The 26,439-nt window shown below is 36.4% G+C and overlaps 1 protein-coding gene across 8 annotated transcripts in view; it reads left to right on the plus strand.

Annotated features, from left to right (window-relative positions):
* The window catches only part of CEP126 (centrosomal protein 126), a 116,649-nt gene that overhangs the window by 57,311 nt on the left and 32,899 nt on the right, over positions 1-26,439 (plus strand). For 6 of the 8 annotated variants that reach the window (XM_037841210.1, XM_037841206.1, XM_037841205.1 and 3 more), the window contains 3 exons: positions 17,319-17,431; positions 19,495-19,570; positions 21,057-21,266. In XM_037841210.1, the coding sequence (XP_037697138.1) occupies positions 17,319-17,431; positions 19,495-19,570; positions 21,057-21,266 (399 nt within the window). Of the gene's footprint in view, positions 1-8,621; positions 9,527-10,271; positions 10,366-17,318; positions 17,432-19,494; positions 19,571-21,056; positions 21,267-26,439 lie in introns of those variants that run through there. The other 2 variants (XR_005217546.1, XM_037841207.1) reach the window with 2 other exon arrangements.

Raw genomic sequence — 26,439 nt, forward strand, 5'->3', positions numbered from 1 at the left:
TAAGAATATTAGAAAATAAGTTCCCTGTACCTGAGGGGTCCACATGCAAAACCCAGGTAGCCCTTTTTTAAGCCAATGTACAACCTGTTCCATTTGTCCTGTTTTATTTATCCACGTGTAATGGGTAGTATGATTTAGGACAATGGCAACTGTCTGAGATAACCTAAGGATGGCTTTAGAATGTGAAGGTGCAGAAATTGTTAGGAGGATCAGGTGAAATGAAAGGAGAAAAAAAGGGAAGTGAGTAATTTTAAACAGGATCCAAGGCTCTGGTGAGGACAATAAAAGATTAGGAGGAGATAGAGTCACAAAAGAAAGAAAAAGGGAGCAAGAAAAGGATTTGGTCTTGTTGTAGAAAGGGATGGCCTTGGTTAGGGGTCATCTGCTTGTTCTGCCAGTCTTAGATTAGTTGTGCATATTGGATGTCATCTGCTACTGAGATCTTTGTGTCAATTTTGGTTTAAGGTCCAAAATGGGAGTGACCTTACAAGAGCTTGGAGCACATTTTAGTTGTGACACACGGACCCAGGGATCAATTCTTTGTAGCATTTATAGCTGTGGCAGAGGTTAGTAAGACTTGATAAAATCCTTTTTTTAACCAGGTTAAAGCAGTCTTCTGTTGATGTCTCTTCCAGTATACCATGCTCTGGGCTGAAGGTCATGTAGGGTTTGCTGTGGAGGAATCTCAGGAAAGGCAGTCTGGATCTGTGAATGGTAGAACTGGGTATATGCAATTAGTCTTTTATAATAATTAACAATATCAGATTATGACAGACCAGAATCAGGTAAAGTAGGAGAAATAATGAGTCTTGTGGGTCTTCCCATTATGATTTCATAGGGGGATAGCCATTATTTTCCCAGTGGGCTAGATCATAACAGCCATCAAGGCTAAGGGAAGAACCCTAGGCTAAGGTGGAGAAAGGGATTCAGATAATTTAGCTAATTTAAGTTTTAAGATACTATTTGTTCTTTTTACTTTTCCTGATGATTGAGGATGGTAGGGTCAGTGAAGCTTTAGGTTGATGGGTAAGACCTTGCAAAGTTCCTTGATAGTACTTCCAGTAAAATGGGTGTCTCTTGCTTGAGAGAATAGCAGGAATTCCCCAGGTGGGGAAGACGAAGTCTAATAGCTTTCTAGCTACTGTGAGGACTGTAATCTTGAGACAAGGAAAAGTTTTATCCATCTAGAAAACAGACACACAATAACAGGGACATATTTATATCCCATAGAGGGAGGTAGCTGTAGACCCCATTTGAAAATGTTTAAAGGGCCCTGTTGGTTGAGCTATATGACCATATCCCATCTTTACAGTGTTACCAGGGTTATGCATTTGACAGGTAATATGATTTATACACTCACCTTCCTTCTCATTTAAAGTCTCTTTTTTGTTGTTGATATGAAGTTCTGACAGTAGTTGATTGTAAACACTTTCAGGGAAGCATTAGAGTAAAACAATGTAACTGACAAGGAAATTTGGTTGTTTCTGTGGCCTGTAACATTTTATAAGAATAACTAAAATTATGACACTTAATACTATATTGTTGTTTAAAAACATTGAAAAATCTCTAGGAATTTTATATAATTTCTGAAATATTTATATAAATAACATTTTACCCACACAAATTTAACCAACAAATGTTAGAAAATCCCTTTCAATTCGACACTTCCCATGCAACTCATAACATATCAAATAAACCTAACTATTTCTAGCACCTCTCTTTTTCCAAGGAGCCCTCTGCAAAATCCCAAAGACAGTTTGAGGTCGAGGAGACATCATTTAGGATTTGATTTTTTGGAAGGCAAAATGTCAAAAGTTTTCAGGTTTGAATCCTTGGTTAAGTATGACCAGAGGTCATTGTGAAGCAATACTTGGCTCTCTGCTTAATCAAAGTGACCATATAAGATTTTAAAGGTAAAGAAGGAGATAGCTGTCCCGGCCCGCGGGACGATCAACCGAGGCTCCAGCTCCTGCAAGGGAAGAATGGTATGGGACAAGAGACACGAAGAACGACAGCAAGACAGGTTTCTGATCAAGCTGCAAAACTTTATTGAAGAGGCAGGGTATATATACTCTAAGGTAGAGGGAGTGGCTAGTACGAACGGGTGGCGGCCTAGGATTGGTGGCTGCAAAGGCGGGTGGCAGTCTAGGATTGGCTGCTGCTGTTGCTAGGGCGGATGGCAGATGTAAGGCTAGCACAGGATTGGTGGCTACTGTTGCTGGGGTAGAAGGCAGGTAGTAAAGCTAGCACTCTAGGCGTGAATCTTAGGCGCCAACGGCTATCACTTCCGTAGAAGGCTGAGGGCAACTTAAGCCGCTATTGCATCAGCCCTAGCGGTCATGTTGCATATCTCCTGCATCGCTGAGGGTGGATTTTATACATGCTACCTTAATCGTCCCCAACATCTCCTCCCTTTGTTTTTCAAAAGGATGGAGGAAGAATGCTGATCGAGCACTCTTTTGGCATTAACCTGCTGGGGGAAATAGAGGCCTCATTCCCCAAGTTGTTTGTGGCTCTGTTTTTCTGGGGAGGGGAGTTTTTGGCAGAGCAAAACCCCTATGCAAATGAGGCATATTTCTCAAGGAGCTCGAAAATGGCCTTTAGTTGCTTTGGCCCTCCTTTGCAGTGCTTTGCCTCACACCCAGCGGTACCAATCATAGCATACGCTAGAAGCATACTTTCGAGTTATATGCTGCTCCCGTAGGAGGGGGTTTCTTACCCATAAGGGTGGGTAGCAGTCAGATGATCTGGATCCAAACCCTGGTCAGCGAGGTAAAGCCGGTGATAATGCACTTGAATAGGCTTGCTTAGGGCAGAGTCAAGTTGATCCTTAACTAGCTGTATTATTCTTTTTATGGCCCAAGGAGCAAAAGATATTATAAGAATTATGGTTATTAAGGGGCCTAATATAGGGAGGAGGTAGGGGAGGATTCCATTAAGCCCCCAGGAGATACCCCCTTGGTTTTCTCGCTCACGTCTGCGGTTTTCAATTCCTTCTCTAAGTTTGGTCATGGAATCCTTAACTATGCCAGAATGGTCAGCATAAAAGCAACATTCCTCACCTAGCGCAGCACAAAGCCCTCCTTGCTTAAGGAAAAGCAGATCTAAGCCTCTCCTGTTTTGGAGAACAACCTCCGATAGGGACGTAAGGGATTTTTCAAGATGGGTAATGGAGGTTTCAATGCGGGCTAAATCTTCGTCTATAGCAGCTCTTAGGTGGGAGAAGCCTTGGTTTTGGAGAACGATAGAGGCAATTCCGGTGCCTAGGCCAGTAATACCTAAAAGAGAAGCAATAGTAACAACCGTAACAAGTTCTCTTTTCTTTCTCAGCGTGGCTGGAGATTGCGCGACCAAGTGGTGATAAAGGTCTTCCTCTGTATGAAAGAGGACATGGGGTAACACAGCCACTAAGAGGCACATTTCCCTTGTTTCAGTTAGGGCTTTTGCTGATATGCAAGGAGTAAGCCCCGTAGAAGAGCACAGCCATTTTGCCCCTGTTGGGGGGATATAGAATTTACCAGGCGATGGAGAGGACGACTGTGCACAGACTGTTTTTAAGGAGGCAGAAATATTACCAATACAATGCCCAGAGTGAAGAACGGATTGCATAGTGAGACCGACTTTTCTTGCATTCCAAGGGCATTGGGAAGGATTGTCTTCATTAGAAGTATTAAATGTAACATTAAGAGCTATAGCATCATAATAAGGAGGCTTGGCAGAGAAACACAGCCAACAACTATGAGTAAAATTAGGTTGGGAGGAGTTGAGAGAGAGAAAGGTGGCTTGGAGTAGTGGCCAAAGCGGGCTATCAAACGATATGAACGGGCTTGAGGACGACAATATTGGAATGTTAGTAAAAGGGGGGGTAGTGGGGTGAATTTTGGAAAGATTTGTACTGGGCGTGCTCGGGACAGGAGAGGTAGCTGGAGGCGCGAGCACTATATTTGGTCCAATGGCAGAAGGTTTTTGCTGTACTGCTTCCTTTTTTATTACGATAAGAGTTCCTGGGTCGGTTGATGAAAATAAGTAGATTCTAAAGCCCCATGTCCGACCGTTTAACCAAGAGTTATCAGTGGGGAGTTGTACGGTGAGATTTAGTTTTTCACAGTTTGAGTCACCAAATGTAGATAAGGTGGTGCGTTTACCGAGTGTGCAGCCAAGAGGGGACCATTTTAAAGTTAGGTAGTGATCAGGGGCGGAAGGTTTCCAATTGGTAGCTAATGTTTCACACCCCCAGTATGCACAATAGTACTGGTTGGGAGTATTGCAATATTGTTTTCTGGGGTTGGAGGCCGGGCACATGTAATATTGGGCTTTGTTAAGGCATGGTGTGCCGTCTGAACATTTAATTAGATCACTGGCATAAACAAGGAAGGAGGGGTGTCCTGCTGTAATTTGGGTTTGCACAATTTTGGAATCTTCCCATCGTGCTAAGGTCCATTTCCAAAGCTGGTGGGGATTGGGATCAAAGATAGCGATACTTGGCTCACTAAGCATACTTTGCAAGAGAAAATGTAAGGTGGCAACTTTAAATAGCAGTAGGCTTAACAAAGCCATACTAATAGAGGCTATTGGCTCTTCTTGTTAAGGGAGACAAGCTAGCAAAGTAATACACCCTACGACGCACAAATATGCTATAGCAAGCAGGAATCTTTCTAACGGATTCCAATCTTTTGGGGCAACAGTTGCTAATCCGGCTGCAAACAGCAAAGCCAGAAGACCAATTAATAAAAGTCAATAGTAATTCAAGTGGTAATTCATGTGATTAGTGATGGAATAAACCTGTAAGCAGGACTTCTTTCCACTTCCGGTTGTGTGCGGGCTGGTCGTCTCCGGATGGGTTATAGCAGGAGTTATTGATGCGCTGGAAGAGAGAAGAAGGATATTTTTCTCAGGGAGAGGCTTCTACCCTGGAAAGGTTATCATTAAGAGGAGGGGAGGGAAGTGTCTCAGGGGTTTGTTTCGGCAATGAGGAATTAATATGTTTTATCAGCCGTTCTGGAAGCCAACGAGGACCTTCCCTTTGTTGATCATATATGCAAGCAGAGCCTCGTCCCCAAATAATCACGGGGTCAGGCCCATTCCATTCTGACGTTAAGGGGTCACGCCACATAACAGTGGCTTGTTGCGTTTGTGTTCTGGGATGCCAATGTCTGTCAGCTGCAGATTGTCCTTCATCATCCAGAGTTAGGAAGTTAAGAACAAAAAGAGCATGATGTAAAAGGTCTCAAGGTCGTTGTTTTGTGAGATTGAGAGTGCTTTCGGCCAGGCGGCACAGGGCATTTTTTAAGGTGCGATGTGCTCGTTCTACTATTCCTTGCCCCTGGGGGTTATATGGTATTCCCGTAGTATGCTTAATTTGTAATTGTTGACAGAAGGTTTGAAAATTTTTTCCAGTATATTCAGGCCCATTGTCTGTTTTAATGATTTGCTTGTGCTGCAAAATTTTTGTGCTGCGCTGCAAAATTTTGAAGAGCGGCGCCAATAGCTATTCCAAGGGTTTGAGTGGGCCCGATGCCAGAACAGAGCTTTATGTAATTATTAAGGCTAGTATTACGAAAGGGACGGATTGCTGCTTGGCAGGCAGCGTTAGCATTTTCATAGGCCAGGTGTTTAATAAAATCACTTTCGTTTTCGCTAGCCCCAAATAAGCGCTCAGCCATGTTTTGCAGGCGACTAAGGAAATCAGTATACGGCTCATCAGGCCCCTGTCTTAATTTAGCAAGAGAGGCAGTGGCGGCGCCCTTTTGCGGAAGTTTTTTCGATGCTCTAAGCGCGGCCGTTTGTATTTGCGCTAAGAGACCTGGGGGGAATTGAGCCTGCTTATCACTTTGATGGTAGGGACTTTGACCTAAAAATTTATTTAAGGTCCAAGTTTTAGAAGTGGCCTTATGGGCATTGGCGGGTGGCATACTTTTTACAATGCTCCTCATAATCAGATTTCCATAACAGGAAATCACCGCCAGACAAGGCAGCTCTGGCTAGCTGGAACCAATTGTTAGGAATAAGTTCCTTTTCACTAAGGCTCTCCAGTAGGGCGAGCGTGAAGGGAGCGGTAGCGCCATAATCACTCACTGCCTTTTTTAATTTCTCTAGATATTTTAGACTAAGTTTTTTATATTTAGCAGTTGAGGTGGAATTAGCTTCCTCCTGCTCTCCTTCGCTAGAGTCGGGGAAATCTGATTTATTACTCTCCTCGCTATCGCTACCAGAATCGCCATTTTTGGAGCCCGCGACACCATGTTGAGAACCGGCGGCGCCCTTTTGGGAGCCGGCGACGCCATTTTGAGAATCTCGAGTCTGACTACGCGTAACCGGAAAAGCATAGGCGCGGCGAGTACAATGGAGGCGTGATGAGCGGGCATTTTCTGGAAGCGAAAGGGCTGCAATGCTTTGAGTTGCTGACCGGAGGTCGGCGAGCAGATTGGCGGTATGCTGCCGCTCCTGTTTAAAAGTTTCTCTAAAATTATCGGCGTGTAGCCGGAGATTTTCTGTGGCTTCTTCTAAAGCATGAAACTGAGATAAGGGCATGACTGGATAAAAATGAGAATATGGTTTGAAAAAATCGGGTGCATAAGGGGGTGGCCGAAACGGAGGAAGGGAGTTGTTTTCTAAAGAGGGAGAAATTTTAACCTCTGGTTCCTCCAAAGTGGGAGAAATTTTAGCCTTTGGTTTGATTTCATACTGATCGGGTGACAAACTGACTTGACTGGTTGGGGTATTTGGCCTATCCCTGTTAGAATTTTCGTTTAAGGGATATTCAGGCATGTTAATAATTACTGAGCCGCACGCTGAAGCAGGGCGAGAGTGCTCTCTCAAAGCTTCCTCTCCTAATTTACAGAGGTTTTGAACGTCTGGAGCTGAAGAGTGGACTTTTAGAATTTCATTAATTAGGTTCCAATAAGAAAAGGCAGTAACCGGGACCTTTTCAGGACCAAAGGTTCGAAAATAATCTTTTAAACAATCTCCAACTCTTAGCCAGCACTGGTGATCTATAGTACCTTCTTGAGGGAACCAAGGGCAGGTTTGTAACAGGAAATTAAAAAAGCGCGTGAGATCTTTTTTCTTAACTCGTGTTCCTCGTGCCTTGAGTGATTGCTTAACTTGACTAACATATAATTCGTGTTGGGAAATTCCTTGTCCCATGATAAGGGTGGGGGGGCTTACCTTTTGTTGCTTTCTTTTCTTCTTCTTCTTTCCTTTCGCCGGCACTGATCGACTGGTGAACGGATCTGTCTCGCGAGCGCGCTTCCCCGCGGTGATCCCTGGTGTGGTTTTCTTTCTTTCTTTGACTGCTGAACGGATCTGTCTCGCGACCGAGTTTATTCGCAGCGATCCCGGGTGCGGTGAGTGTGAGGTACCTCTCTCCTTGAGTGCGGCGTTCCGTCTCTCACAGAACTTCGAGCCCCACATTGGGCACCAGTTTGTCCCGGCCAGCGGGACGTTCAACGGAGGCTCCGAGTCCTGTGAGGGAGGAATGGTATGGGACAAGAGACGCGAGGAATGACAGCAAGACAGGTATCCTGATCAAGCTGCAAAACTTTATTGAAGAGGCAGGGTATATATACTCTAAGGTAGAGGGAGTGGCTAGTACGAACGGGTGGCGGCCTAGGATTGGTGGCTGCAAAGGCAGGTGGCAGTCTAGGATTGGCTGCTGCTGTTGCTAGGGCGGATGGCAGATGTAAGGCTAGCACAGGATTGGTGGCTACTGTTGCTGGGGTAGAAGGCAGGTAGTAAAGCTAGCACTCTAGGCGTGAATCTTAGGCACCAACGGCTATCACTTCCGTAGAAGGCTGAGGGCAACTTAAGCCGCTATTGCATCAGCCCTAGCGGTCATGTTGCATATCTCCGGCATCGCTGAGGGTGGATTTTATACATGCTACCTTAATCGTCCCCAACAGATAGCATGATTGCAAAAAAGACTTAGACTTTTTAAAAGTGAGACTTGTTCTCTTAAACATTAAAGGATGATAAGGTCAATCTTTTAAACCTATCAAATCTCACAACAAAGAAAATTCCTTTCTGTGAATTTCCTACAAGTTTCCATATTCATTCAGGTTTTGTCCCACTCTTTCCTCCTCCTTATTCTGGAAAACCCATCATTCTACTTCAGAACAACATTACTTTTTGTTCTTTTCAAAAACACATCCTACATACCTTACATATTTAAGTTACCAAAAAGATCTTGGAAACTGTCTTTAGGCTGACATGGTATAAAACGTAATTAGTGTCAAAATAGAGTTTGTCAGAATAATAACTGATTTTGCTTAAACATAAAATTACATTTTTCAGCATCTTAAATATCTAGTAGCTCTAATGCTAGCTTATTTGATCAGTAAACCTGTTATAAATTTAGGAAGAACATACCCAAGTAGAATAAAATTGTATGCTTGTGTTGTGTTTAACATTGATAACTCAGAAGACATAGCTGTTTTTATTTAACTAACAATATTAAGCTAGTCCTGTTTGCCAAAGGGGGGCAATGGAGAACTGGATATAGGGAGGAACTGTTGGGCAATATTTACTAGAGAAACAAGTCTAGTTTGTTGTTACTTAAGTTTGTCAAATTTGCTTGTTAACTTTGGCCAAATAATATTTTAATGAAGCAATTTTTTATTCAGAATTTCATTTGAAAGCCTCTGCATACCCATCAAAAATGCTACTTTGGGCCTGAATCTTTTCTTTTCTAAGGTGCCTCTCAAGTGAATAATTTTGTTTGTATCAAAGTTTCCCAAAGTGGCCACTACAAAGACAAATGGTCCTTTGTGAGCTCTACCCATAAACAGAAAATCACAGGTAGCCAGCTCATAGTGTGAGTGTATACATAAGAAGCCGGAATTTTAGCAGGCAGAAGAGAGGGAGCTTCAGAACAAGAAGAGCGCATTATGCTGCAGTCAGGAAATGTTGCTTGTGCACCTCGTGTCTCAGATCCCTGAGCTTACCTCAACAGAATTCATCAGTGTGGAAGGACCAGACAAGAGTCCGGTCCAAAGCAGAAGCAGCCCTTTGAGCAGAAAAGGAAGCTAATTGCAATTACAAGAACAGGATTCACAACATTCATATACTGACTCCAAAGGGAGAGGACTGGCAAACTGCTCACTGTGTGATGCTGGTTGGAAGTTGGCTCATTGGGTGTTGCCGATTCCCCAGCCCTATGCCTCTAAGAGAAACCATCAGAAAGAAAACTGGAGAACAGAAGGGTAGAAGAGGACTGACAGAGAAATGAAGCCAAATGGAGGATTTGATGATAGAACCAAAACCAAAGAACTGAAATTAAAAAACTGAAAACCAAAGGTACCTAAACCAAAGTTCTGAACAAAAGGGTTTTGGTATTGAATGCAATCCAAGATGCGGCAATCAAATATAGGAAGAGTTTTCTCAGGGATGTGGAGTTGTGGCAGTTGAGCAGTAGACACAAGGGGTCTGTCATGGACACCTCACCTGGCCATTCGCTGGAATGTGAAGTCCCAGAAGGGTACCTTCTGGATCGTGGTTGGACCTCCAAACTTGTCGAAACACAAATCAGGTGAGTTGCAGTTTACAACATTTTATTCAGGACACCAAGATTGCTGGACAGTTTTATAAACAGAAGGAAGCTGGCTAGGTTCTGTTGATTGGAGCAAGGACCTGTTAGTCTTAGGGGTGCGTTAGGTGTAAGCAGGGCTTTATTTCTAATTGGGCCCAATATGCTTAACTAGAGGCTTAATTGGCTTTTTGGAATTGAGTATCTTAGTAGGGACTTTGAAAGAGGATGTTTGTCACATAATTCTATGCTAGTTCAGATAATTTAATATTTGTTTGGTTCTGAGAAAACCAGGAGCTATTTTTGATCATACTTATCATATATAATCTCAGAAATACATTCATATATATAAGACAAATACATGTACAAGAACTTTTATAACTGCTTTATGGCCAGAACCTAGAATTATCTCATATGTCCTTCAACAGTACAATGTATAAATAGAATATCATTCATTCAATGGCATATCATAATGGAATGAAAATGAATGGGCTACAGGAAAAAAAAAAAAAAAAATCATGATGACTCTCACACCATAATGTTGTGCAAAGGAAGCCAATCATAAAAGAATTCATATTATTCAATTTATGTCAAGTTCAAAAACAGATAAAACAATGGGGCTATATATGGAAAGGTAGTTAGGGGAGTTTTATTAGTGCTGGTAATGTTCTATTTCTTGACTTGGGTGGCTATGTAATCTGGGTGTGTATATGTAATCAGTATAATTTGTACATTTTTCTATATGCAGGTTATACTTCTGTTTTTTTAAAAGCCAAATGATTTTAGCACATTAAATAGTTTGAAATATGATTTCAAAAATAATGGATTTTTCTCCTTTTCCAGTAAGTATTAAGAATATCTTAAATAAAAAATTTGATTACTAGAAACTGCCAAATAGATAATGTAGTCTAACTCCCATATTTTGTGCATGTGGAAATTAACACACCTAATAGTGAAATTATGTATCCCAAGATGACACAGCTAGTTCAAAGCAGTGCCAGGATTTTGGTTTGCAGCTCCAGTGTTCTTAAAGTAGAATAAATTTAGAGTTTTCCTGAGATTAGAAATTTGGTCAGAGACATAGAAGCAAATTATTCTAGGTAAAAATTAGATAGCATTTACTTTGTTCCAATCACTATTCTAAGCCCTTTACGTATAGAAATTCATTTATTTCTTCCAATAATCCCATGAGGTAAATATTATTACTCCTATTTTATAGATAAACACACTTAGGCACACTGAGGGTAAATAACTTTTAAGTCACAAAACTGGTATAAGTGGCATGATCAGCATTAAATGCAGGCATCCTATCTGTGATAACTGTGCTCTTAACTACTTAACTATTCTGTTTAAAAAAAAAAACACCACAACTATTGAGTAACCACAAATTTATCAGTGAATTACGTGAACAAAAAAGCAGTACCGTGGTCTGTAAAATTTGTGGATGGCACAGAGTGACAAAGGAAATCATTAATAAAATGGAGATAGGAATCAGGATACAAAATAATTTTAATTGAAATGATAAACGAATAAAGTTCATTTTAGCAGAGACAACTGTAAAGCAGTGTATTTGCATTTAATTTACATTTTAAAGTTTTTAAATTATGAAATATACATACAAAAGGGTGTGTATTATATATAAGAGCAGTTTAAAGAGAAATAATAGAAGAAGAACCGTGTATCCACTATCCAGTTTTAGAAACTAAAATCACCAGTACCTTTAAGACTCAGTGTTCCCCTCCCTAATTGCACCCCCTTCTTCCCTTACAAAACTGACCAACATATTGAATTTTGTGTATTCCTTTGCTTTTCTTTATAATTTTACTACATATGAATGTATCCCAGACAATATACTATGTAGTTGTGCCTAGTTTTGAAACATAGTAATGAAATTATTTTTGTTTATATTCTTCTGTGGTTTGCTTAAAAAAAGTGAAAAACTCAGTCTGTTTTGTAGACTCATTATTATTGATTAGTTTAGCTGTACTCCAATCTTTGGACATTTGGGTTGCTTCTAATTCCATGCTTTTATGAATTTTAATGCTACTACAAACAGTTTTACACATCTACTGGTTCGCAGAAATTGCTGGGTCATGGGATATTTGTATTTTCAACTTAACTAGGTGCTGCCAAGTTGTTTTCCAGAACACTGTATGAAAGTTCCCTTTACTACATTCTCACCAGAACATTAGTAGTCAGACTTTCCAATGCTCTTCAATCTTATGGATGTGAAATAGTATCTAATTGTGATAATTTGCATTGCACTGTTTACTAATGAATTGAGCATTTTTCATGTTTATAGGCCATTTGCAGTTCTTGAAATACCTGTTCATGTCTTTTGCTCATTTTTCCTTTGGGATTTTTTTCTATTGAGAGGAATTCTTTGCATATTCTAGACACATAGGCTATATGCATTGCAGTTATTTTCTGCCAATTTGTATTTTAACTCTTTGAGGAATAGAAGCTCATTTTAGTGTGGCCTTTTCTTTTATGGTTTGCTTGTTTGTATTTAATATGTTTTTTAGTCAGTTCTGCAGTTCCAAAAAAGATATGTCTTGACAAATGTTCACTGAAAAAAAAAAAAAAAAAAAAAAAACCGCAAACAAACAAAAAATAGGAGTTTCTATAGCTGTTAGAAAGTTAATATAATTTTAGGCAATAAAAATCAGAACTTTTGGAAGTGCTGCAGTACTATACGTTATTTTAGGCTATATATTTTAAGGGATGTATTAACAAATTTGGATGACCAGGTCTTTGGGGATTAAGAGGGTTTGTTTGGGTCTGAAGATCAATTAAAGGAACCCTAGTCTAAGATACGTGATATCTGTGTGCAAATATTTGAAAAATTATTGTTTGAAAGATGGAATTAGCAGTACTAAAATGAATAGGTAAAAATTGCAGGGAGGTTTTCCACTCACTATAAGGAAGGGTTTGAACTAACCAACAGTGGAAGAGGATGTCCCATAAGGTAGTGCTCTCTCACTTTCTGTCACTTTATCTATCACTACAAGATTCAAACAGAGGTTGAATGTCCACCTGTGTGTAATTTGGATGTATGATTGAGAAATTGAACTAGTTAGCTTCTAAGATCTCTTAAAAAGCTATGATTCTGTGGATGTTTCCAGAATTTGTCCTTATGTTTACAACTAAGCATATTGCAAATTAGAAAAAACAAATGCTTTATTGAAGCTTAAGTAGCTTTAAGTTGAGTTTTGGTAGTGAAACCATCATGTCTAGAATTTTCATATGAAACTAGAAATTTGCTAGAAATACCATTGCAAATTATTATTTTTGCAAAAATGCCAAGGTTCTCAACCATTAATTTTTACATAGTATTTGAGTTACGTGTATGTGAATGGAACAACAATAAGCCATTTAAGCACATATTGTATCTGTTTCTGCGATTGATAATCTATCATCAACAAAACTAAACACCTACACAAAGAATAATAAAGTACAAAGATAAATTTGCTACAAATCAAGAAAGTACAAAAGTGTTGGTAGACCTGGCCTCCAGAAGATTGAAGAACATGCTAAATAATGGGGAAGAAATTGACACAGCAGTCATGTGGTCAAGGAAATTTTCATCTAAGGTGTTTTAAAAAACTCTTCAAAAATGGAAGATTGGGAACTTTTTTTTTTTTTAATTAAATTCAGTTTTATAGAAGTACATTCACACACCATACAATCATCCATAGTGTGCAATCAACTGTCCACAGTATGATAACATAGTTATGCATTCATCACCACAATCTATCTCTGAACATTTTCTTTACATCAGAAAGAAAGGTTGGGAACTTTACAAGAGAATTCCAAGAATAGAAAACACTATAGAAAGTTTATTGCTGCTCAAATGATTTCACTGGAAGCTATAACATTTAACGTATCTAGAATTTACCATACCCATATGGGTGGGAATAGAGCATTGTACAGTGCTTTTTAAGCTATAGGTCATGATTCATTAGTGGATTGTGAAATCATCTTGGTAACTGATGGCCAGCATTGTTAATGAAATATACATTTAGAATTAGAATATTCTAGAATAGAAACTACCAGAGGACATTGTATCTTGTAAGGGTAAATCTATTTCAAAAAATTGTATATGCATCCTGGCTCACAATGCAAAATGTATTTCTTTTTGTGAGACACTGTCAAATCAGAATGGCAGTGGATAAGAATTTGGGTTTTATATTTTAGAGCCCAGTTGTTTGGAGCTGAATCCTGGCTTTCTGCCTTACTGCTCTGTGACTTTGGGCAAATTATTTAACCTTTTCTGTACCTTAATTTCTTTAACTGCAAAAATAGTGATGATAATAGCATCTATAGCCCTTAGAACAGTGTCTGGCAATTATAAATGTTCAATAAATATTAGCTAGTATTATGTTATTATTTCTTACTCTAAAAGGTTAGTTGTTAAATTACTGGCCAACTTTCTTAAAAGTTAAAAGCTTTTTTTATGTCTTTGTCATGTTAGAGATATATATTGTAACTATATTATATTTTATACAATATACATTATGTTATATATAGAGATAGATATAGTAGCTGTAGTTCTATAGTTAACATAAATTAGATTCAAGATTCAAACCCATATTCTGCAGTACATGATTTCAGGGGTCAAAATATTTTAAATTTTTAATATTTTAAATATATTCAAAATATTTTTTTAAAATTGCTCTGCAAATCTATAGTAATCAAAACAATGTGGTACTGGCATAAAGATAAGCATACAGACCATTGGAACAGAATGAAAAGTCCAGAAATAGACCCACACATCTATGGCCATTTGCTTTTTGATAAGGGCACTAAGTAAATACAATGGGGAAAGAATTACCCCTTCAACAAATGGTGCTGAGAAAACTGGATATCCACATGCAAAAGAATGAAGTTAGACCCCTACCTCACATCATATACAAAAATCAACTCAAACTGGATGAAGGATCTAAATATAAAAGCAAATCTAAAAAACTTTAGAGGATAACATAGGGACACATCTTCATGACCTGGGATTCAGCAATGGATTCTTAGATATGACAGCAAAATCATGAACAACAACAACAAAAAAAAAACAGATAAATTTGACTTCATCAAAATTAAAAACTTTTGTGCATCAAAGGAAATTACCAAGAAAGTGAAAAGTCAACCTACAGAGTAGGAGAAAATAGTTGCAAACCATAAATTGAAGAAGGGCTTAATAAGATACTTAAAGAACTTTTACAATGCAACAACAAAAAGACAAACAACCCAGTTAAAAAGTGGGCAAAGGACTTGAAAAGGCATTTCTCCAAAGAAGATATATAAGTGGCCAATAAGCATATGATTAATATCATTAGCCATTATAGAAATGCAAATTAAAACCACTTGGGACACCCCAAGGATGGCTAATATTAAAAAGACAAAAAATAACAAGCAATGGGGAAGATGCAGAGAAATTGAAACTCTAAGGCATTGTTGGGGATATAAAATGGTGCAGCCACTGTAGAAAGTAAGATGGTGGCTATTCAAAAAGTTTAGTTTAGAATTACCATTTTACCCAGCAATTCCACTTCTAGTTATATACCCAAAGAAAGTGAAAACAGGATCTCAAACAGATACTTGTACACCATTGTTCATAGCAGCATTATTCACAGTAACCCAAAGAGCAAGCAACCTAAGTGTCCATCAACAGATAGATAAACATAAAATGTGGTATATAAACATAATGGAATATTATTTGGCCATAAGAAAGAATGAAGTTATGAGACATGAAAGAACCTTGAAAGCATTATAAAGAGAGAAATAAGGCACAGCAGGACAAATATTGTATGATATCACTTATGAGAGATGACTAGAAACAGCAAATTTACAAAGATAGAAGGTAGATTAGAAGTGATTGGGGGAGTATAAAAATACATATTTTTAAAAATTTTTTCTCCTACCTGAGCTCTTGTCATCAAGTACACGTTCACACACCTATGTATTTCTGGAGACACTCCTGTGTATATGCACATACTCATATTCTATGCCCCAGACCAGTTGAATTTTCCCATCTACAGTCCCAAGAGGTCATGCATCATTACTTTGTGACTTTGCACATCCTGTCTTTTCTGACTCATATCCCTTCACTTGGGAACCTTCTACTCCTTTAAGAACAAGCTCAAACATAGCCTCCTCTGTGAAACCTTTGTGATTTTTCCAGTCACTTGAGTCTCTGTGCTTTCACTTAATTTTGGTTATAGGCCTATATAAAATTTAAGAATATTACGGTAATAATCTATTTTAAACTTATACCCATTTTTAAAAGAACAGTGGTTGCCAACACTTTTTACTGTACTCTACCAGAAATTTTGAGCATATATATACATAACATCCACATGTATTATTGTACTAATATACGCATTAAGAACCTTAACCAAAAATAGAAATTTTTAAAGAATGGAGATAAAGACAAATTACAGTTTTTAAAATAAATTTAAACTTTGTATTTTATAATACATTTTAATAATTAGGAAAATAATGTTTGTATTAATATATAAAATACTTTTGCTCTCATATATTATTAATGTTCTTATGCTTAGTTTTCAAATATATTATCAATCATGATGACTTCATTCCATATACTATTAGGGCAGAGTTTATTGTAATACTTCTTTTGATAATTTTGAATTTGTAATGCCAACTCTGTTACAGATATAATTATACTGTCATTGTCATAATTTGGTAAAGATTTTGTAATGAGAATAATAAGAGATGTGTCAGCTCTGCCATTTTTTGTTCACCCATGTTTACACTATTAGAATTATCTTTGCTCTGTGATTTTGCAAGAATATACTTTTTTAAATTTTTATTTTGAAGTAATTTCAAACTTACGGGACAGTTGCAAAAATAATACAAAAACCCATACAGAGAACGCCAGCCTACTGCCCCAGCCAGATACCCAGATGCACCAACTTTTAACATTTTGCCACATTTGCCATATGTATTTATGTATCCATCTATCCATCCATCATCTATCTTACCTCTCTATGTGTCTATCTGTTTTCTAATCATTTGAGAGTAGGCTGTATACATCATGCTCCTTGAACACTTAGTACTTCCGTTTCTGTTTCCTAAGAACAAGGGTTGCAGGAATATATTGTTAATTGTATGGCCATACAAAAAGCATAGAAAAACACCTGTGTACACACCACTCATCTTAAATAATAAAATATTACATATATAATTGAAGACCTACAAAATTCTTTTTCAGTTACTTTTCCACTTTGTGAGGACTCATTCAGATGAGTAAATCCATTTTCCTGGGCACAAAAATCTTAGTACATTTCAGGAAGCTGAAGAGCATTAATAAATAATGATACCACTGTCAACATCTCATGCAGAAGAACCTCTACGCTACCCTCAAGATAACTTTGTTTACAGTTTGCAATATATGACTATCCACCTTGTACATTGGCGAGGGTGCCAGTATCAGTGATATTTTGGATGAGTAAAGGCTTAATTTCTAATTTTCAGATAATAAATGTAACTTGGAATTTTGATGTGTTCTTCTTGCACACCAGTGGGTTATCTTGCGTATACTCCCAGTGTTCCGGCAGCATGCTTTGGCAGTCACCGTTCCAAACTAGAAACTCCTCAGAAGCAGGGACTTTGTTTAATGCATCATTGTAACTGTACCAAGCACAGTTCAATAAATATTTGCTGACTAAATGTATGAAGCTATAGAGTTTTCTGTGATATTTGGGGCTAACTTGGAAATTTGTAGTGAATATATTATTTGTTTGACATGTAATTTTTGACATGCTGGCATTCATTTAAGATTCTACTGTTACAAGAAGAAAACAGATTGTTGAAAATAAGCAGAAAGGTCTTTCTGAACACAAAAGACAAAACCCTGGATCTGTAGAACAGAAGTACAGTGAGCAAATGCATGTAAGTACAGTATTGGTAAAAATTTCTATTCAGTAATGGAAAACAGAATGTTCTTAAAGGATTATGCTCTTGCAGTAGATGATACACCACATAAATATAAATATAGTCAAAACCATTTGTGGAAAAAAAAATGTGAAACAATCCTGGAATCTCTATGCTACAAGTTTATTATACTTACTCATTTGCTATATCCTAAATCCTAATTAACCTATAGTATGAGTTACTAATGAAGGTTTTTAAACAAAGTTTAAGAAATAACCATTATTTTATTATTATTTATGGTCAGCTCTTTCTGAAAAAAAAAATGAGGTCATTCACAACAAAATTCAACAAAGTTATTTAAACATATGTTAAAAAAGAAAGTAAGGTAAATTAGAACCATGAATAAAGGAAGCAACTATGCTAATCATGAATACTAATATAGTTCTATGTGATTGAATATCCTGCTTCAATCTGAAAAGCATGGCAAAAAGGAAAATAGGATGAGTTCTGTAGTTCTCAAGAGATATTAATCACGATGTTGTTGTTAGGGAACAACATTTTTAATGAAATTTCCATTTAGGATCTTATATACGGGGACCTTAAAGTAAATAAGAGACAGTGTCCCTCATAACTTTTGAACAACAAATAAATATGTAGTTTCATATGTCATTTTGAGATAGAGATCTTCAATAAAATCCAGAGGCACAATAAGAAAATAAATGGAAGTGATACTGGGAGAGTTAAGTAAATGTGTCTAAGCATAAAGTTTTTCTAGAGGTCTAACTGGATTCAAGAATTGAATTTAGGATATTAGAAAATCTAGATGAATACGTGAATGGCATTTCACTTGGAGTTTCTCCTTTAAATATCATGTCTTCTGATTTTTTTTCCTAAATCCACTTTATTTTTCTGGGCATTGATCTATTCTTCTATTTCTTGCTCCTTTGCACTCTGTATTACCGTCCTTTCCAGAAGTCTCATTTCTAATTTCACATACTTATCTTCCACTCACAGTCCCACTTATTCATCTCCCAAAGTTGTTAGCCTTAGAGTAGGTCATGATTGCTGAATTAAAACCAAGTTTTGATGTTTACATTTTTCATCTCTATTGCTTTGTTTTTTGTTTTGATTTTTATTTTTTACTCCAGACCCTTAGTAAGAGTTTAGTTACTACAGCAGAGGCTCTTGTCACATTGTATTGGGAAATGTATTTTATCATACCAGATTTTTCCCAGCCCACCACTTACATGTGGAAAGAATGTAAAAGAGACACACAAAAGAGAAGTACAACTGCTTTTGCACCAGGGTTTCAGTCCAAAGTGTTTCAAGCCTATAATGGAAACCAGACAAGGTTATGAGAGCCATTGAAGGAGGGCTGTTGGAAAGATCTGCATCAGTTATTCTTCAGATCAGACTGAACAAAGGCTAAGAATAGTCATAGCCAGGCAATTTTATCTGAGAAAACAGTCATTTCTTAAAAGGGCAGAATGGGAGTAAAGAAGGAAAGTAGACTATACCAGGGAAGGAGAGTTGGTATCCCTCAGTGCAGAATGGGTATGTTTATTGCCAGTGCTCTGAGATTTCCCTTTTTCATGTTCCATGCAGCATTGGGCCAGCTATTTCTGTTTTAAATCCTTTTTATCATCTAAGGTAGTTACCTGTCCTTGGTATTAGCCACAGTCAGAGGCTTTTGGGTACTAGTTGTGATTTACCCTTACAATGATAAACTAATGAGGTTATAAACCTTAAGGTAATTTTGGACCTTTCCTATAATTAGCACTTTTGATTGCTGCCCAACTTACTTTCCCTTTTCTAAATTACAAGACAACACCATGACCTGAAAAACACTTGAAATGTATATAAAAAAAATGTTTTCTAAATATTCAGGTACCATAGAAAGGCCTTATTCCAGGAATTCTTGATTTCTGCTCCAAAATATATATATTATAAAATATACAAGTTATGTGAACAATGATAGCCAAAAAATATATAGTTCAATTAAAAGCTTTTTAAAAGTCATTGTATATATCATGAATTTTAAATATGGAATTATGATCTGATTAACTGTTCTGTTTTTACAGAATTTAGGGCAAAGTGTACAGCTAAGTTCAAGTGAGCCAAAACAAACTAGAAGGGGTACTTCTAATATTGAAGAAGGTATGTTTTAGTTTAAACTTTACTCTGGGTTCTGAACTCTTCGCACTCCTACACATTTAGGCTGTTGCCAGTTTTTCTTTATTCATTTAGAATAAATAAATAAACTCATTTAGAATGATATATTAAACATCTTTCTACAGGGGTTTTTCTGACTTTTCAATTTCATTAGGATGGATTTCTAGAATTAAATTACAGCATATGGAATGTAATTGGCACCCAATAAATATTTGTTGAATGAAAATCTGTGTATTAAGTGAATACTGGATTAAAGGAAATTGGGCTTTTCATACACATTGCTGAAATAGTTTTCTGAAAAGTATGTACATTCAAAATTCTTCTAGTGGTATATGCCAACTTGATATAGAATCTCTTATAATATTTGCTTATGTAATAGGCAAAGAAATGGTGTTTTATTAGTTTTTTTATATTTCTTAATATGTTGCATTTGGATGTATATTTATTTTTGGTCTGTTGTCTATTAATATTCTTTTGATTTCTGTGAATTTTTTTAAAAAACAAGGATTCTAACCCTTATAGTAGTTGCAAGTGTTTTCACTACTTTATTATTTGCATTTTATTCCACTTCTGTTGTATTTTTGCATATAGAAGTCTTAATTCTTATTTGTTCATTCAATAAATGATTATTGAGAGCTAGTTTTCTGCCTGGAGCTAGATATCGTATATACAATAATGAACAAAACATACAAAAGTCTTGTCCTTCAGAAATATAAAGTCTGTTAAGTGAAGACTGGCCTTAAGTATATGTGTTTTTAGTCTTTCCTTTGTGTTTTCTCCATCAATTTTAAGTTTAAAAGGCTCTTTCCAATCCAGCAATTTAATAAATGTTTATTTCTTTTTCCTCTAAGTTGCTTTAAATTGTTAAATTTAACTCTTTAATTTCTCTGGAATTTGTTTTAATGGATGGTGTTAAATGAAACTCCAAATGGATTCTTTTATAAACAACTAAATTTATTGAGTCATCTTTCCCTTCTGAGTCTTTGATGCTTCTTTGATCGTATGTCAAGTTCTTACATCTAACTGGGTCTGTTTCTAGACCATCAATTCAGTTCAATTGATTAACTAATTTCTAATCCCTAAATTCCTTTTCTCTTACTCTTTTATTTATAACGCATTTTATTGTTATTATAAAGATAATGCACCTAATCTTCTATCCCATTTGTACTATTAATGGTAACAAAAACACAACCCCAAAATAATCTAAACATAATACAGTTTTTCTTTTATTCAGGTAACACTCTAGGAAATTTTATGACCTCAGTGCCATCATTTTGCATATCTTTTTTTTTATTAGGAATGAGAAAGTGCTAGATATATAGATTCTGATAAATAAAAGGCAATATAACAGAAGATTTGCTTGTTTTCTGTTTGGAAAAGAATACACATACACATATGTCAGTTCGGTATGTATAAGGAGTGATCTCAGAAAGAAAAGGATTAAAATACCATTAATGTAAAGTTTCTTTAGTTTCAGATAGTACTTCTGAGTTTTTGATGGCTGAGAACCTAGTGAAAGCTTCAATACCTGAGGATGAAATTTTAACCGTTATGAATAGTAAGCAACTACAGAAACCAAATCTGACTTTAAATAAGACCCAGCAATTCAACATCTGTACGTTATCAGCTGAAGAACAGAAGATCCTACAATCCCTTAACCATCTCAATGAAAGATTACATGGTGAGTATGGAAGAACACATGTTGTAAGAAATGTTGTATTATCTTAATTATATATTTTGTACATAGACAATTTTTAATTAGCACACTAAAAATTGAAAATATACAGAATATCATCTATTTAAATCTAGTAAATAACAATTCAGAATATATTTGAATATACTGTACTATCTCAGCTATACTTTACTCACCTTATGTATATAAAGACAATTTCTTTGGGAGGCTTACCTGTCTTTTAGGAATATACAAATAGACTTCCGTTTCAGCATTGTGGCAGGCTAAGTGTCTGTTTTCAATGAGTGAAAAGGTCTGCAGTGGAATAGAAGCAGTATCTGAAGTGATGATGGCTGAAAATTTTTCCAGTCCAGTGAAGAACACCACCCCTCAGATTCAAAAATCCCAACACATTTCAAGCAGGGTAAATAAAGAAATCTACACCAAGATGCATCACAGTAAATTCTCATCAGCAACAACAAAAAAAATGCATATTAATGTTTAATATTCAATATCTTGAAATAAAGTAACCATCAAATTTTAAATCTCATCAAAGTGAAAACATCCCTCAAGAATGAAGGTGAATTAAAGAAAAGTTTCAAACTAAAACTAAGAGACTTTGTTAACAGCAAACTCCATACTAAAGGAAATTCTAAAAAATGCACTTCAGTGACTGATTGTGATAGATTTTAACATATCATTGTCATTTCTTGATAGAACAAACAGATAAAAACATCAATATAGATGTTTAAGAATTGAATATGATTAACAAACTTTATCAAAAAGATGTTCCTTTGCAAGGACATATAGACCATTTATAAAAAATGGGCCGTGTATCAGATCATAAATCAAACCTTACCACATTTCAAGTATTGGAGTCATCAAGCCACATATTGTGACCACAAAACAGTTTAGCTAGAAGTGAATAATAAAAAGATAATCATTAAGAAACATACCCTAAATAAACCATAAGTCTGAAAAATCATAATGGAAATTACAAAATATATAGACCTGAAGAATATTAAAAATATTTTATTTATTTATTTAATTGGGGTTTCTCAACCTTGGCAGTATTAACATTTTGATAATCCTTTGTTGTAGAGGGGGGCTGCCCTGCGCATTGTAAGATGTTTAGCAGCATTCCTGGGCTCTAACTACTAGATGCCCAGCATCGCCCCCCACCCCCGCCATGACAATCAAAAATATCTTTAGACATTGCCACATATCCTTTGGGTGGCAAAGATCTCCTTTGTTTGAAAACCACTGACTACATATCACACACACATACACACAAACACAAACACATACATTCATATATATATATAATATATATATTTATTTTTTGTGTGTGTTCCATTTCTGTCTAAAATATAGACAACTGCAATAAGTGTCATTCCCACCCTAAGAACAAGAAAAAGTGGATAAATTAGCAAACTATGGCTCTTTTTGAACCCATTAGACAGCTGAGGCCACAACACAACCAAATGGCTGGACATCCAAAGAACAACACAAATTTTCAAAGAGAGGACATGAACATTGGCTCACCCATGACTGAGTATGGGAGAAAGAGATGCTGCATTCCATACAAGCTGATATTAAGAATTCAGCCTAAATTTTTAATAAATTGCTAAAGGATAAATGTGACTGGTGTGAAAATATAGATCCTTTAGGAGCCACAGACAAAAGGGGAATTCACACTATTCAGTTTTTTCTCCATGGACCTATACCATGTGCTCATGAGAAAGATGGGGGGCAAAGAAGGAGACCATAGAAAGCAGTGTCGCAGGCCTGGAAGAGGGGAGCAGCCACTGCTGTAGGAAAAACATGAAGCCCCATTCAGAACCTTCTTCCCTACAGAATGAAAGCTATAAGGCACTGGGAGAGAGCAGCAAAGTTTATTGGGTGCCCCAGGGCATAGATGAAGACTTACTTGGTATAGGAGAAAGGTAAAAGAAAAAAGCCTCTATCCCTGGAGGCAGGGCAATAAATAGTCCTAACCAAGACCATTAGAAGTATCCTACTTTTTGGAGAAGAGGCAGAAAATTCTCTCATGCAAAGCCTGCCAAAGATACAATGCAGAGTTAACTGCCAACGGGAAAAAGAGTAGGATGACTGAGAAGTCACACAGGGTCTTCCTAAGACAGAGCCTGGGCAGGACAGCTGAAACTGCCCCTAACCCCTTCCACTAGGCCAGCAAGTACCTAGTAACACCTAATAGAAATCTGCTAAAAGAGAGGCAAAACATAGACAAAGACCCCTTCTGTTGCATAGATGTACAGGAAGGCCAAAAGCTGAGTGTGGAACAGGTATATTAAAAAAAACCCTCCAGGACCCTACCATAAGAACAAAATAGAACTAAAGGAATTCGAAGCCAATGATGTATTGAAGGTAACCATAGCAACAACAAAACCCAAATGCAGCTCAATTCTTGACTAAATTGATACAACAGCCCCTCACCTATATACACACACTCCAATGGTGCCGCAGAAGAGGTATGCCCATTTCCAGGTACAAATACAACTCACCCCAGTCTCTGCTATTCTAAACATGATGTGTCCAACATTCAATCAAGATTTATGAGACACACAAGAAAGGAGGAAAAAATACTGTCAAGGGATAAATCAGTCAACAGAATGAGACAGAGATGGACCAGACATTGGAACTATTAGACAAGTAATTTTAAATAACTAACTGTATATTAAAGGTTATAGTGAGAAAAGCTGACATGGGAAAAATAGACAACGTGCAAGGACAGATGGGGAATTTCAGCAGAGAGAAAGACTCACATGGAAATGAGAGATGAGAGATGGGGAATTTCAACAGAGAGAAAGAATCACATGGAAATGAGAGAAATAACACTGTAACAGAAATGAATGTTTTCTATGGATTCATCAATAGAGTCGGCATAGCTGAAGAAAAAATCAGTGAATTTGAAGATAGATCAATAGAAATTATTCAGACTGAAACACAAAGAGAAAAAAAGGAATGAAAAAAATACAGAAGAGTATCCAAGACCTTTGGGACAATATCAGCGGGTCCAGCAAACATGTAATCGGAATCCCAATGTGGGAAGTTATAGCCTTTTTTGCTAAGAGGTAGAAGCTGCTGATGGCATTGGAAGTTGAGTTTAGATACAGCTCCTCTGTCTTGGGGTGAAAGCCTGCTCCTGGATCCCAGCTGGCACATTGCCAGACAACCTATAAAGAACTTCTGGAGTCATTTTCAGGCAAACTGCTTGTCACTCCATATTGGAATAATTGGGTACCTGTATAGAAAGAAATCGAATTGGCCTTCTCCCACATACCATATCAAAAACCAGTTCCAGGGGGATTAAAGATTAAATGTGAAAGAAAATATATAAAGCTTTTGGGAGATAATATGTGAAAATATCTTCCAACCTCAGGGTAAGGAAGGGTTTCTTCAGTAGAGCATAAGAAACATAATATATAGAGGGAAAATTAATAAATTTGACTATATTAAAATTTAAAAATTCACATTATAAAACCATTAAAAGAGTGAAAAAAGAGACAAGCCTCAAAGTTATATATTTATAACATAGAATAAAGGGCTCATGTTAAAAATTATAAAGAACTCCTGTAAGACAAAAAGACATCCCAGCAGAAAAAAAGACTTGAACAGGCACTTCACAACAAAGGAAATGCAATTGCCAATAAACATTATTAGATGCTCAACTTCATTAATAATTGGGAAAAGCAATATAAAACTAAGATATAGTTATGTAATCATCAGACTGACATAAGCTTAAAAGTCTGGCATCACTAGATGTTGGTAAAGATGTATATAGCAGTAGTTCTTATATAATGCTGGTGAAGGTGTAAATTGGTGCATCTCTTTGGGAAATGTTTTGGTACCACCTAATAACTTGAACGTGATCTCTCCTTAAAACCCAACAATTTCACTTCAAGGTACATACCCTAGAGAAAATCTCAAATGTGCATCAGGAGATATGCATAAGTATATACAGAACATCATTGTGTATAAAAGCCAATAATTTAAAACATCTAAATTTCATATATTTATGTTATAGAATACTATTCAGCAAGGAAAACAAACTACAGCTCCATACTTAATCATGGGTTAATCTATAAATACATAAATTTGAGCCAAAAAAAAAAAAGGCAAGTTTCAGAAGAATGAAAACAGTACAATTTCATTTATGTAATATCCAAAAATAGGCAAAACTATAAAGAAATAAAAATCACTACTGTGGATTACCTCTGTAGGAGAGTAAAAAGGATACATCAGCAGGGCAGTTCAGAGGCAGGGAAGCTCTAGGAATCTTCTGAAGTACTGATAAAGCCCAAATTCCTTAATCTAGATGATTACACAGACATTAGCTTTATTATTTTTATTTAAAATGTGTGTGTGTGTGTGTGTGTGTGTGTGTGTGTGTGTGTGTGTGTGTGTGTGTGTGTATATATATATATATATATATATGCTTTTCTATATTATGTTAATTTCAATTTTTAAATTTAAAAATAATATATTGTACAGAGTTGCTCTTTGGGGTAATGGAAAAGTTTTGGTAATGGTTCATGGTGATGGTAGCACAATATTGTGAATATAATTAACACTACAGAATTATATAGTTGAAAGTGGTTAAAATGAAAATGTTACATTGTATATTTTACCACAATGAAAATTTTTTTAAAAGAAAACTAAAAACTAAATACAAATATATATATACACATATATACATGCATACACATATTAATAGAAAGCAGGGAGCTGTAACTACAAAAGCAATACAGAACTAAGGCCGTAGGTTCTGATACAAAACTATGCAGATAAAGAATAAAAATCTCAAGTCAGTCTTTTGGAGTTGGTGGTAGTAGTAGTAGGAATAGTCATCGTCGTAGTACTATATATTTCTACATATTTAAAATGCTTCATATAAAAGATTCTGCTTGCGTTTTCTTTTTTTTTTCACATGCTTGCTATTGTACAAAATTTGAAAGAGCAAGTGTTGACCAAATTATTCAACTTTTTGTGCCTTAAAAATTAAATATTTCCTCTTCTCTCCTAATGAATGAAATTCATTTTTTGGTTAAAAAAAGGAAGAAAGAATAAGAAAAAAAAGAAAAGAAAACCTAACATCTGAATAAAGACTGTTATATAAAATTCAAAGTACTAGGAATTCCTTTTTCTTAACATAAGTTTT

The sequence above is a fragment of the Choloepus didactylus genome, chromosome 6 (genome assembly GCF_015220235.1).
Source record: "Choloepus didactylus isolate mChoDid1 chromosome 6, mChoDid1.pri, whole genome shotgun sequence".
In the NCBI taxonomy this organism is placed as follows: Eukaryota; Metazoa; Chordata; class Mammalia; order Pilosa; family Megalonychidae; genus Choloepus; species Choloepus didactylus.